The sequence below is a fragment of the Haliotis rubra genome, unplaced genomic scaffold, assembly GCF_003918875.1.
Source record: "Haliotis rubra isolate DU_JTF1 unplaced genomic scaffold, ASM391887v1 Scf567, whole genome shotgun sequence".
NCBI classification, from domain to species: Eukaryota; Metazoa; Mollusca; class Gastropoda; order Lepetellida; family Haliotidae; genus Haliotis; species Haliotis rubra.
In genome coordinates, this window is record NW_025767265.1 from 255,221 (window position 1) to 270,509 (window position 15,289).

At 40.5% G+C, this 15,289-nt stretch overlaps 1 protein-coding gene and 1 long non-coding RNA gene across 2 annotated transcripts in view; one reads left to right on the plus strand and one right to left on the minus strand.

Annotated features, from left to right (window-relative positions):
• Positions 1 to 1,866: 1,866 nt before the first annotated feature.
• Positions 1,867 to 15,289, minus strand: part of LOC124254155 (3-methyl-2-oxobutanoate dehydrogenase [lipoamide] kinase, mitochondrial-like) — a 64,431-nt gene continuing 51,008 nt past the window's right edge. The window contains 2 exon segments of the mRNA XM_046688029.1: positions 1,867 to 5,972; positions 7,013 to 7,177. Coding sequence (XP_046543985.1) covers positions 5,828 to 5,972; positions 7,013 to 7,177 — 310 coding nt within the window. The 3' untranslated portion in view covers positions 1,867 to 5,827.
• Positions 12,402 to 14,354, plus strand: LOC124254157. The gene is made up of 3 exons (XR_006892407.1): positions 12,402 to 12,462; positions 13,220 to 13,485; positions 13,725 to 14,354. It is a non-coding gene; the product is annotated as an uncharacterized LOC124254157 (long non-coding RNA).

Sequence of the window (15,289 nt, forward strand, 5' to 3'; positions counted from 1 at the left end):
TGTCCCCCACCGTGATGTTGCTGGAATATTGCTAAAAGCGGCGTAAAACCAAACTCAGTCAGTCAGTGTTGAATGGTATGGTTTTGCTTAATCTTGCAATAGGACAAAGGACAACAGAAATGGGCTTCACACCTTGTACCCATGTTGCGAGGTCTTTGACGTGACAAGCTAATGCTGTAAGTTGAGTACTGTGTGTCCACCACCAGCAACACTAAGGGAACCAGAACTCAGAGGACCAGTATGCTGACATCTGGGGTAAAGTCGGACAAGTATCAATCTGGGACCTTTTTAATCCCTACACTCCCATGCCATATTCATTATTGAAGAATGGGTCAGCATCCTGATTCAGTGGAGGGCACTTTAGATGCTCATTTCTTTTTGTTCCAAATTTTGCTTTAATTGTGGGCTTCAAACAAAAGGGTAAAGCCAGATGGGTCATTTGATAATCGATTCATTGGAAAACATTCAGTTTAATATCTCATCCCATTAAAAATCCTCTCCCGTGAAGGTCCGGGTTAGAATATTGATCTTCAGTAACCCATGCTTGTCGTAAGAGGCGACTAACGGGATCGGATGGTCAGGCTCGCTGACTTGGTAGACTCATATCACCATATCCCAATTGCGTAGATCAATGCTCATGCTGTTGATCACTGGATTGTCTGGTCCAGACTCGATTATTTACAGACCGCCGCCATATAGCTGGAATATTGCGGAGTGTGGCGTAAAACTAATCTCACTCACTCATTAAACATCCTCACAGCCATTAGGTGGCCCAGGTGATATATTTCATTTATAGCCTAGCCTAGGGTATAGTGCCTAGCCAATCTGATCATGCACCTTTGAGCTCGGAGGATGTTTGTTTTGTACACAGCCGAAACTGGAATTCTCCGGCCAGGATTGTCATCAATAATAGAAGAAAATATCAAATAAGCTGAACAAAGGATCATTAGTATTTTGTGGACTTCATTTTCTTTATGAAACATCTCACCAAATATTTATGATACTACTTCAGCAAGTGATGTTTTCTGAATGGAAGTAAGATGTAGCTGCAGCATGTGACAGTCACAGAACAGGGAGGTAGTCGTGTTGACACTTTCAGACATATTCTGACTTTCTGCTTGCAACATTCATTAATGGCATTGGAAAATAAATCATTTTATTATATGAATCTACTGTACAACCAGACAATACCTACTTCATTCCTAGACTTTTTCTTCATAGTAAATATACATCTTCACAAGTATTCAGATTTTATGGCTAGCAGCAAATTTTGTTTTGCATATGTTCATGAATTTAGAATGTTGAGACATGAACTAACTGGAAGTGTTGGTGATATGTTAGTATATTGTTTTATGGATATCATTCAGAATATTACCAAAAAAATACACTGACCCGTTCTGAATTTCAATGGTGTGTTCACGGGTTATGTTTTTCATCATAGTGGTATGTCCAGAATCATTAGTGAAACCAATGCATCTTTATATTCATGTACATCGTCAATCATTAAAGTTGCATCCATACTCTGACATTGTGGTCCTTTTGACTCGGCATGGACGTCTACAGTTTTGAATGGCTCTTCTTCCTATTTACAAGGGGCAGGACTCTGAGGAGGATCATCTCTCATACACCACTGGCACCAGAAGTCATCCCTATGTATTCCTTCAGCAACTGCTTTGTTGCCTCCCTTTGCATTGCAAGGAACCACAGTTTATTGGTCAAATTTCTCAAGGAACAGTAATCAGCTATGATGAGTAGGGAATCCCATCTGGGTCTCAACTGCTGCCAGAATTCATCCCACCTTCAGAGTTGCCTCCCATTAAAGTGCCAGGAACTCATATCATTCACAAATAACAAACACAAGGTCAATGACTTTCCATCATTTTTACTACTAATACATGGAATAAGCAACAAAAATATTAAAAGCAACTGCAAATCCAAGCAATAATGAAAATAAAAGGTCATTTGATGCTTTTTACAAAGCATCCTATCTTGCTCTCTACAAGAACACGGACAATTTTGAGATTCATAATGTAGTGAATCATTAATTCACATCCACACCTTTGTAAATATAAATCTATATATCAAACCACACCTTTAAAATATCATGGAAAGTGTCATGTTTATATACACCTCAAGGACTCAGTTTGTCACGGCAATTGCTGTGTATATACAATTCTCAAAAACACTTGTGATCTAAAAGACCAACCTGTATTGCCACAAATATGTATACACAGGAACGAACTGAATCATCTCAATTAATTAACATACATAATGTGGTGATTTACCTGGAGTTACCTCCCCTGCCCAGTGATACTACAGAGTTATCTCCCCTGAACAGAGAAACAGCAGCGTACTTGACACCCTGGTTAGTAGTTGACATCGACCACCCCTCGCCTGGGAAATCTACAGGCTCTCATGTTAAGCATTTATACCTCCACAACTGGGAAAATCACTTCAGCTGACTGGTTATATGTTCCTGCTCTGTCCAGTAGGTTTCAGACCTGGAGACAGAACACCATCAGCATGGTGGCAGCACTTTATTATGACTAGAAGTCAAGATTACATGATATTGATAACTTGTTAAAATTGAGGTTTTCTTGATTCTAAATCCTGACAATTTGGATAAGAAACTGAGGTAGCAATTCTCTGCACACTACCAATACCCCTCTGAATGCCCATACAATCCAGATAGTTCTTTGGGGTCGATACTTGGTGGAATACATTTTCCCTTCTTTCTTGATATTTCTCAACTTCTCCAGGTAATGACCCCATGAAGTTGTATTTAGCTAAACACTTTACATGAAGCCATCACCCTACAGGCTCCTTTTCTAGGCAAATGCCAAAATAACGAATTGTGCCCTAAACTAAAGCATTGAATTCCTAGACACCAAGAAAACTGTGTTTGCATTTGTCACAGTGTCGAGACAACCATCAGTCATGGAGCCATCCAACAGTGCTTCCTGAATGTTGGGGTTTGCCGCCACTTGGAACAGTATTCATGTTATATAACGGCAAGTCGGCTTGCTGCCGGAGGAATAGTGTTTGACATGTAAAATCTGGTGAGACCCACCAGCACAGGTGTGGTGTTGACAAAACTAGAACACAATCCATGAAAACTGGAAATCACACTGTACTGTGAATCATGGTGCCTCCGACAACTGGCCCAGAGTTTCTACATTCACGACTTATATTACAGACCTACAACTACTGACACTCCAAGTACGTTCAATACAGTATTAAAATAATAACGGTTACAGGTAGATAAAAACATCTGGATTATTTTATCTTAGACACATATGCACTTTCATAATGTAGAAAATTTAAATTATAGTATAGTAGATGAATCTCCACGACCAGTCAAATGTCCTTTGTCCGGCCTTTGTATGGTCAGTCCAATGAGAAAGTCCTGAGATTCTTGCCTCGGTATGGCTTGACCAGCGAGTCCTGAGCTTCTTGCAACCATGTGACTTGTCCAGGTGTAGGAATGATGGAATCTGCTTGCCATCGTTACCATGCCAACACATTCATGTGTTCACAGAATTATTTATTACTTAGTGATCATAAGATCCTTTGGGAAAAAACCCACTCAATTCGACCATTGTGACATATCCCACTGATAATAGTTCCATGACATGTGTACATTCATGAAATAGTCCCCATGATAAAACCCATGTTTATACTGTACCATGAATTGATACAACATGATACAACAAAAATAGTTTTCTATTTTGAAACATGTTGAGAATACATTCTGAATGAAAACTGAGGCAAAAATTTGTGACATAGTGAGGTGATGAGACAGAATATTAGCAGGAATAAAATGACTAACAGCAAGGTGTTTTTTGTGTGTGTGTGTGTGTGCGTGCGTGTGTGTGCACGAAGTGTTACTGATGTTTGGGAATAATCCAATAGAAGTATCAGGATTAAACAAAAACAAATTAGTGTAAGGAAGCTTAAACAACATCAGTTGAAGTCAAACAGACCAAAACAACTATACTGTAAGATTAACTCGGGAAAATTCAACTTTAATACCACTATTTCTTGACATAGTTCATCATGTGTGTTCGTGAGTGAGAAAACGTCCATCCTTAGTTTCTAGGTTTAACACAGGCACATCCCTTCCAGACGCCTGGTGGTAATCAAGTACAACTGTAACTTTGTGATTACAATCTCTGTTCTTTTTAACAGCATTGCACATCAGACAAATCATAAAAATGAAATTATGTTAAAAAATGTACTTCTGTATATAAGCAAATCAGAAAGATTCCAGTATTTTTCCTCCTTGTGTACCTATTGTATTATATTTCCCCTTAAGTGTCTATCTTCCTCTTCGTCTGTTTCTAATTATTGCTTGCGCTGAAATGTGTTTGTAAATATTCTTGGAAAGGGGTTTTATAAATTGTAAGAACTTGTCCCTGATCCTTTTCACTTTGTAAATAAAATATGTTTAAACAAAACTAATCAGCTACAAAGCATTTATCACAATAGATTGAAGATATACCACCATGGTTTACAGTGGACTGTTTGAGACAAATAACAGACATCTTCAATTTTTATCAAGTGATATGAAAACAAAGATATCATTAATGTGACTGCTCAGTCAAAGATAAACTTGATATGATGTTCAGTCCTGCTTGCCCACACATGCTGGAGGCCATGCTGTTGATTCCTGTACCGGACCGGGAAATACCATACAGACACACCAGGTAGGACACTGTACATGGGGAGAATAATGTCTTTGAATAAAATACACATAATAACAATCAGATAAGTGTAATTCAAGATATGACAAAACGAGTGCATCCTCACACTATATTGATGTGAGAGACCTGTGTGTGAGAACCTCACACAACTGAGTACATTCCTCAAACCGGCAGAACAAAGTAACCAACATGCTGACAAAAACGTCATGAGATTCCCACTGACTCTACGAGTATGTCCATTCAAGGTAGTTTGCGTTTTACCCCCAACTGTGTTTCCTATGAATTTCTGGGCGATGAGACGGTAGTCTTACATTATACAACAATAGTTGTTACCATAGTCATATGTGCAACCATGGTAACGAGTCAAAACAACAACAACAACAACATCCATGTCGATTCCCCTGCCTCTCTCTCCTATACTGGCAGAAACTATGACATCATACACATCTAATACTCTACAAGTCATCATAGCATTGCATCCCAAACATCAAAGGGAGGTAACTAGGTATGGCAGACTATCCTCCCCAAATATTTGTGATACAACGAGACAGGAACACAAATATATGGATTTAGTACAAACATTTCAACAACACTGTGGACTCTGATTCAAACTAAACATGAGATTCATGTATGAATTATTACTTTGTAAACTGCAGTGGTATCTATGCCCTGTCCCTCTGAACAGTGGGTGAGTGAGTGAGTATGGTCTGCAATATTCCATCACGGAAATGGACTCCAGAAATGGGCTTCACACACTGTAGCTATGTGAGAATCGAACCCGGGCTTTAAGCAAGACAAGCACATGCTATAATCACTAGGCTACCCCACCACCCAAACAATGTTTACAGCCGGATGTTTGCATAAGACATATCACTTTTCTCCCATCACTGCAAAAAGAAACAATTAAGCTGACAAAAACAGCCGAAATCCTTCTTCAGGGCACAAAATTGTCCAATTTGAAACAAGAATATCATTTATGAATGAAGTAACAATGCTGTAAGTCCAGAAGTTCTGGTGAATTTTCAGGATCTGGTTCCTGTCATCAGTGGACACTGGCCAACAGTTTTATCCACGCTTCAAAAAACAATCCACACGACTGTCAAGTTGGCATCCAAGCTGGAGGTTTAGATACGGAACTTCTCAGACTTGCTGTCCATGTGTGCTAGGCGCAGGTAAACGTCCGTGCCGATGCCCTCCATGGTTTCCAGGGTAAGGCGTCCACCTAGATACTCAGCATAGGCTCGGGCTGTGGGTAGACCGAAGCCGTACCTGAAATGTCATCAACTCGTTAGGTGCTTTCTCACGACAATCAATTGCAACGTCTTTTTTATACTAGTCCAACAGTGACTGGCATGAGAGATCTAGTTTGTTTTTTTGCCCAGCAATATCACAGCAGGGGACACCGTGAGAAAGGGGACACCATGAGAATTTGAACCCAGATACACAGCATGATTAACAAATTGCATTAAGCTCTCACCTAATTACAGGTGTGTGATCTGCTAATATCTCCAAATTAGGTTTCCAACTAGATATAAATGAAACAACAAAATCAACTTTATATTGGAATGAATTTCAAGACATTCCATGGCACTCATATTCATGTTTCCATGAACCTTTTATTGGTTATGCTCTTTTTCTTTTTTGAAACTTTCAGTGGGTAGGTTACTTCTTTGTGAAAAATATTATTTGACACTACAAAATATATTCTGAAGCATCTTCCCAAGAGAGAAGGTCCATGTGTCTACCCACCAATCTTCCCCAGTGGAGGTCTGTAACCATGTGTACCTACCCATCTTCCCCAGTGGAGGTCTGTAACCATGTGTACCTACCCATCTTCTCCAGTGGAGGTCTGCAACCACGTGTACCTACCCATCTTACCCAGTGGAGGTCTGTAACCACGTGTACCTACCCATCTTCCCCAGTGGAGGTCTGCAACCACGTGTACCTACCCATCTTCCCCAGTGGAGGTCTGTAACCACGTGTACCTACCCATCTTCCCCAGTGGAGGTCTGTAATCATGTGTACCTACCCATCTTCTCCAGTGGAGGTCTGCAACCAGGTGTACCTACCCATCTTCCCCAGTGGAGGTCTGTAACCACGTGTACCTACCCATCTTCCCCAGTGGAGGTCTGCAACCACGTGTACCTACCCATCTTCCCCAGTGGAGGTCTGCAACCACGTGTACCTACCCATCTTCCCCAGTGGAGGTCTGTAACCACGTGTACCTACCCATCTTCCCCAGTGGAGGTCTGTAACCATGTGTACCTACCCATCTTCCCCAGTGGAAGTCTGTAACCATGTGTACCTACCCATGCATTTTTCCAGGAGCAGGTCCTGAGTTGTCCGTGTCCATGATCTGGCCAAAGAGACCCCCATCCACACGGTCATCAGTCACAGCCCCAGAGGTGGTGAAGTTGTAGTCCCAGACCTTGGCAAGGACCTTTGGGGGAATACCGCCACCACGGTCAGATATCCTGAAAAAAATCAAAACTGAGCTTATTGTCTGCGGCTGGAGTAAGTGAGTGAGTTTGGTTTACATCAGTCTTAACAATATTCCAGTTACATCATGGCATGTCGACTTACTCATGGCGGAAAGCTCAAAGTGACTCAGGTCTTTGGTGTGAGGGTATGGTTCTGACAAAACCAACTCCACTCAGCCCATATTGCAATCATGCCCAAGGGAGACAACTCCACTCAGCCCATATTGCAATCATGCCCAAGGGAGACAACTCCACTCAGCCCATATTGCAATCACGCCCAAGGGAGACAACTCCACTCAGCCCATAATGCTGCCTTAGTGTGAAGCTCATGTTTTCGTATATGGATCTCCAGGCTTGGCCTATTTCAGAAGCCTGGCCAGTGTATCAGCTGTTGTAGGGGCAGTGGAGCAGCCTAGTGGTTAAAGCGTCCACTCATCACATTGAACATAGTGAACGAATGAAGCATGTTGAATGCAATTGTTTCGTTCTTTTAACCAGATTCCAGTTATACATGCTATATTAGTTTAAAGGAAAAAAGGTAGATATCTAGGACAATAGGGAGTACTGGAGCTCCATCAGCCTTCCTCAGAAGAAGCTACTTCTGTATCATTTGGTTGGTTTGTTGGTTGGTTGTTTAACACCCCACTCAGCTGTATTCCAGCCACATGGCCGAGGTCTGTAAATAATAGAGTCTGGAAAAGACAATCCAGTGATCAACAACAAGAGCATCGATTTACACAACTGGAATACGATGACATGTGCCAACCAATCAGGGTTAGAATTAGTGTTCAGTAATCCATGTTTGTTGTAAGAGGTGACTAACGTCATCGGGTGGTCAGGCACACTGCATTGGTTGACACATGTCATGATATCCCAATTGCGTAGATCGATGCTCGTGCTGTTGATCACTGGACTATCTGGTCCAGACTCGATTATTGCCAGACCGCCGCCATATAGCTGGAATATTGCTAAATGTGGTGTTAAACAGTAACCCAAAACAACCCATTTCAAACAAGAATACTCATGCCTGTACTTATCAATAATGTATGTTTCATTGTTAGCCACGTAGTCACCTTAGGCCCCTCAAATCATTACTGAGATTCCCCAAGACTCACAAGCAGACAGAGGGAAATCCATTTCATTCATACATGTTTAAGTGAAGCCCAGAAAACCTCCAGCACAACTGATATCCTTCATAAGACAAACTACTCGAAGATGGATATGCTCGGTTCAAACTCCACACGCAGTTACATGGATCACTTAATGACAGTCACCTGTAAATACTGAGTCTGTGCCAGACAATCAACTGACGTTAAGTCAAGTCAAGTGAAACAGGGTTTTCTGTCAACTGTTATGTTACAAAGGAAGCGAGTTTTTGTAGATATCAACTTCTTTATTATGAGGAACATAATGTTTATCCTTATTCCTTATTCACTTGATGAAGGAGTAAGGATATACACGTACTCTGAAACATTGTGTTCCTCATAATAAAGAAGCTGCCATCCATAAAACTCTCTTCTTATGTGTATAACTTCTAAATGCCATTCAAAGACTTGTAAGGTTATTGTACTTCTATAATGCCATGGTGTGGCCCTGTAAATGTTGAGTCTGTGCCAGACAATCAACTGAAATTAAGTCAAGTAAATAGTGTTCTCTGTGAACTGTAAGGTTATTGTAGTTATATAATGCCATGTGCTAGTCCGCTGATGTACTAGTCCAGGGCCCTTATTCTCGAAACATTTGTAGCCCTAAGAATTCTTAACTTTGATCGTAGCTGATGTGTTAAGAATGGGCTTAAGAAGTTCGTAGCGCTATGAACGTTTTGAGAATAGCTAGCCAGACTAATCCGGACCAATGGGTCAGCCCACTGAGATCCCATGACGCAGTTTGGCATGGATACTGTACACTACAAGCCAGCCAGATCTATATTATCCCCAAGAGCCAGTAATCAAGTATAATCTGTTACCACCTTGGCTTTCGGTGAAGTGAACAAGGATGTGACAGTTGACTGACAGCTCCACACCTGGGACACTCAGAACCCACAGATCATACCCAGATCTTGAGTTGACAAGACTGTATCAGCCAGGCTACATGACCTCAGACATAATGCACTACACAGGTGGACTGTACACAAATCATGACATCAGTTTACACACTGAACACCAGTAAATGCTACATGTGTCCGACAATGCCCCCAGAAAACACCCATGGTGCCCAGTGAACAGAGATTAACCCTAAACCAGTTATGTCACAGGAGAGCACGCTGACACAACAGTAAGCTGCTCCAGGTAACATACTTAGCTGACCATGATTATGAGTGTTTACGACTCATGTAGTAGAAAGGTCTGTACACTCCCTCCCATACCTGCGTACTGTGGGGATTTATGTAGCCCAGAGAGGAGTCAAACATTCAGTCTGCAGCAAAGGACCCCAAACCTTCCCAATTCATTTATATCCACTCGTAACGTTATGATCAGCCAAGATGACTGAGGATTTCACTGACGAGAAGATCATTATGCTTCATTTTACCTTATTGCTTCCACTGCTAAATCTGATTTGAAGATAATATCTTTTTTTATGGAAATATTCATTTCCAGTTGAGCATTTCAATTCACCAAAAATGAGTACATTTGTCAGGAACACATACTATAAAAGTTTTAGTTTGGAAGGGACATTAGGTATTACATTCCAGTTATTCCAGCTAGTCAAGAGATGATTGAAACACTAATACACAAAGGAATTCAAAATTTAACTGCAGTGGTGAACTGACACAAAGGTGTGTTGTCTGCAATGGTGAACTGACACAAAGGTGTCTTGTCTGCAATGGTGAACTGACACAAGGTGTCTTGTCTGCGATGGTTAACTGAACATGAAGGTGTATCTGCAATGGTGAACTGACACAAGGTGTCCTGTCTGCAATGGTGAACTGACACAAGGTGTCTTGTCTGCAATGGTGAACTGACACAAGGTGTCTTGTCTGCGATGGTTAACTGAACATGAAGGTGTATCTGCAATGGTGAACTGACACAAGGTGTCCTGTCTGCAATGGTGAACTGACACAAGGTGTCTTGTCTGCGATGGTTAACTGAACATGAAGGTGTATCTGCAATGGTGAACTGACACAAAGGTGTCTTGTCTGCAATGGTGAACTGACACAAGGTGTCTTGTCTGCGATGGTTAACTGAACATGAAGGTGTATCTGCAATGGTGAACTGACACAAAGGTGTCTTGTCTGCAATAGTGAACTGACACAAAGTGTCCTGTCTGCAACATTGATGAACTGACACAAGGTGCCTTGTCTGCGATGGTTAACTGAACATGAAGGTGTATCTGCAATGGTGAACTGACACAAAGGTGTCTTGTCTGCAATGGTGAACTGACACAAAGTGTCCTGTCTGCAACATTGATGAACTGACACAAGGTGCCTTGCCAAAGGTGTTTGCAGAAGTGAAGAGAAGTATGTGTGTTGCCAAGATATATCACACCTTTTTAAAGAAATGTGGATGACTGTTTTACAGGAACAGGACACCGACAAGTACTCGAGTACCTGTGGTCGGTTCTGTGTAAAGCAAAACTTAAGTCATTTATTGATGTTTCAAGTATTCACCAAGGCAAGGTAACTCTAATTTACACTTTGTTAATTTCAGTATACATGCTATATATAATGAAAGCTATGTTATTGAAAATCTAACATAAAGGTGTGTATATTTACACTTTTTTAAAGTTCAACACTCTATTCTCTTTTTCACACGATAAAGGAAACTATATAATCCTCCATGCTGATTCATTCATCCCTTGTTTTATAAGATAATTACGTCATCAAAACTACATTGTATCGGAGGTGAACAAACAGGAACGTGTACGGATCACAAAAGTGATCAGTGGGCAGAGTCTTTTCAAATTTTATTTGAATCATATCCGAATAGTTGATTTCTGTGAAGATCTATGAAATGTCGCTGGACTAATAATACAGCGACGCTCTGCGTTGTAAATAGCCTCGGAGCAATTATCTTCGCTGGTAGGCTTGAGTAGATCGTGATCAGTGGGCACAAACATATTTGTGGGCGTCAGTCATGACCCTGATTGCCATTGATTTAATAGAAGGTAAATGACAACCGATTATTTCATATCATAGATAATCTTTCATGACAGATCTACTATAGAAATATGAAAACAGCTGTATTTAACTTCTAATGAGCAGTATGCTATCTACCATCACGTGTCTTCCTACATAGCTAAGCTCATCAGACGATCCTGTGTAATGTACCTAGCACACATCGTGACTTACAGATGCCATCAAAAATACCCCTACTTGAGAAACTGACACAGCTCGTCACTAGGATGCAGATCTTCACGGGCTTGTGTTGTTAATAATTCATGACGTACAATATTAGTACTCTTCAAACACAAAGTCAAAAACATCTATTCGTAGCCTTTATCTCTCAATATAAAACAGTACAATGTTTTTCAGCCTTTTTCCAGAGACATTATTTCCTGAAGTCTTTTTCAAATTTTATTTGAATCATATCCAGTAAACTGTAGCATTAAGGAACAAAGACCACTAATTTAAATATGCTATACACATATTGATCAATGTACACAACACGTAACCAGGATCAGTTGAAACAAGCTTTGTTACATAAGTCAATTTGTCATATTGAACCATAAATTATATTAGTCTTTCATTTCCATGTTTAAAGACACAGCCAAAACTGTTTGCCCCTACTAGTCCAAACTTAGCTCTTGACACTGACTCTTGAACAGTGTTTTCCTATGGTTTTTTATTAGCTGATCTGCCAACTTTAATGAAAATCTTGACTTGCCTCTGGAGTTGGACATGTGGTTAACGTCACAGACTGGAGATATGTGGGTGCTCTATTGTTAAATCTGTGATCACCAACATTTGAATTAAACATATTAACTTGACAAGATGGTGTTTTTCCTGGCCTCTCCAACTAACTGGACCATGAACTGATCTGGGTGTTATTACCACTGAACACCGACAACTATCAATAATACATCCAGCTGAATATCTCATCTTATTCCTGCAGGAGTTGTAATGGACACCTGTATTCCCAGTACAGGTATTTGAAGCAGGTTTCACTGATTACAAGGTCATGTGATTTACCTGATGATAACCGTGTACGCCACTGCTTGACATGTGACTGTTAGTGAGGTGTGTGATTGGATCAATGCATTACCTGGCTGGTCCGACAATGTTACAGTGTGTGGGTCCACCACTGACAGGCTGCATGGTCACACTGTGGGATCCTAGCAAGGTAAGCACTGTACAGATGTCTGTTTAACACACACATATAATGTACTGTGCCTTACAGCGGGCTTGAAAGAAGAATTATTTGATCCACCATGAACTGTGTATAAGTCCTTTCATAGTAACATAGACAGTAAGTGTGCATCACTGAAAGTTTTCCTCCTTCAATTGGTTAGAGCTAAATATGCTATACAGTTTCTGAATATCCAGGTTTATCTATAATGGTACATTACATTTTTACAGTTTTACACGTTTGCACAGATCACTTCAGTAAATTTTTTTATTATACCCGGTATGGTAGATCTCTTTGCGTCATTCCATTACCAATTTTGCATGCTACTGGGTCTCTAAAACAAGGAACTATGAACCACAGCGTGAGGAGTAAATAAATTAAGCTTTTGGGATGCCTAAAAGTTTTCTTTTGTGTTACTTTTGAGTGTCATCACAACAACAGCGTCTCTGCTGCTTGAAATAGATATTGGGCGTATCTCACCATAGAAATAGGAACAAGTTATTTAAATATGTAACAAGCAATCATTGATCAAGTCATTATTAGAGACATATGGCTATATACTAATAAACATCCTAAAGTATTCCTGTGGACCAACAAATATACTTATGTAGTAAACAAATCCCGACATCTTGTATAACAGATGTAACTATAACTGCTTCCTTGTCGTCCTGAATGCCTAACGACCATCAAATGTACCTGCAGCCTGACAGTAGTTCAGGTAGTGATAACCTCTACATTGTTACAATGTTAGTTTGCAGGTAAGCAGTACTCCACACAGCTCAGGACAAGTGGGGGTGGATTTCAACTGTAGCCTGAGAGTGGATTATCAGCTTGGTTCAAGTGTAACAATGACAGTTGTGTGGAAGCTAATGTGTAAGTGATGGCTTCATCATAGAGACGTACTGACAGCTGTAGGACAGTAGATGTTGTCGTCATACACTGCACAGTTGACAACACTGTACACAACAACCCCCCGAAGACATCAACCACACCTAGGTATTCATCTACAAGTTCAAGGTTGGGATTTTTGTTAAAGTTTGTATTCCGCAAAGTTAGGACATATTCTAATATTGGATTCAACGAACACTTTAAAACTAAACACTAAGCCTCCTTACTGGTCCTGTTACCAGTGAAACATAAGTGACTGGTACAAAACAATAATACTGGTTACCACTGGTGGTAAATAGGAATTCATTATACAAGTGTAATTCCAATTTGGGAATATGTTCACATTCACAGCAGACCTTTATCAACAGGTCAACATAAACGCCTGACGTCTGTGTAATGTTGGATGTGACGAGGTATCACCCTACCACGAGAAGCCAGGGAAGAAACGCTACCAGATTTCACAAACTCAGGCAATAATGTCCTGACAAGATCCTATCAAGCAGCCAGGTTACTGTGTACACTTCAAGTGCAGCACTCACGAGTAGGAGCATATTCACCCAGCTCTGAAGAACCTTCGCAAACACACACTTCTGAAGAATGAAATACAACAGAATCTTGGATAAGGCTAAATGATCTGCTGACACAGTCAATGCTTCCACCCAATCCTTCTGGTAGTGAGTGTTTTTTCCACCCAATCCTTCTGGTAGTGAGTATTTTTTCCACCCAATCCTTCTGGTAGTGAGTATTTTTTCCACCCGATCCTTCTGGTAGTGAGTATTTTTTCCACCCAATCCTTCTGGTTTGAGAGAAGACTCAACAAGTGATGAAGAATTTGATATTCATCAGTCAAGTAAAAACACTGCCATTGTGTTAAACATGTGTACTAAAGACAGCTTGTGTGTGAAGTGACAGACATGAAATAACAGCACCCACCTCTATAGTGGATATACTGAGTATACACCCCTGTATACAGCACCCACCTCTATAGTGGATATACTGAGTATACAGTACAGCTTTTACACATACTGAGTATACTCTATAGTGGATATACTGAGTATACACCCTCTATAGTGTATACACCCCTGTATACAGCACACACCTCTATAGTGGATATACTGAGTATACACCCCTGTATACAGCACACACCTCTATAGTGGATATACTGAGTATACACCCCTGTATACAGCACACACCTCTATAGTGGATATACTGAGTATACACCCCTGTATACAGCACACACCTCTATAGTGGATATACTGGATATACTGAGTATACACCCCTGTATACAGCACACACCTCTATAGTGGATATACTGAGTATACACCCCTGTATACAGCACACACCTCTATAGTGGATATACTGAGTATACACCCACCTCTATAGACAGCACCCACCCCTGTCTACAGCACACACCTGGATATACTGAGTATACACCCCTGTATACAGCACACACCTCTATAGTGGATATACTGAGTATACACCCCTGTGTACAGCACACACCTCTATAGTGGATATACTGAGTATACACCCCTGTATACAGCATGTGGCAAACCTCGTCGGGCAACCTCAACCGGAATAACTAGTGTCTCCAACAATACCAGGTTTGTCCATTTATTACCACTTTTTCCTCTTTAACCTAAACAGATCTTTCAGAATCATGTATAGATGCATTAATCCTTAGCATGTAAAGTAATGTCAGTATATATGCTATCTATGTTATAATCCTCCAATCCATTTTAGGACAGTTTTCTCTAAGTTTAGATATTCTAGCTTTAAACTGCTTTCGAAACTGGCAGGTATACCAACACTGAACACAACCTTAGATTTCATGTTTTATTGTAAAAGCAAAGGTATGAATGTTATTGAAGACGAGTACCACGTGTTTCTCAGTGGTGATTTATACTCTGCTAAAAGAAAAAATTACTGGTAAACT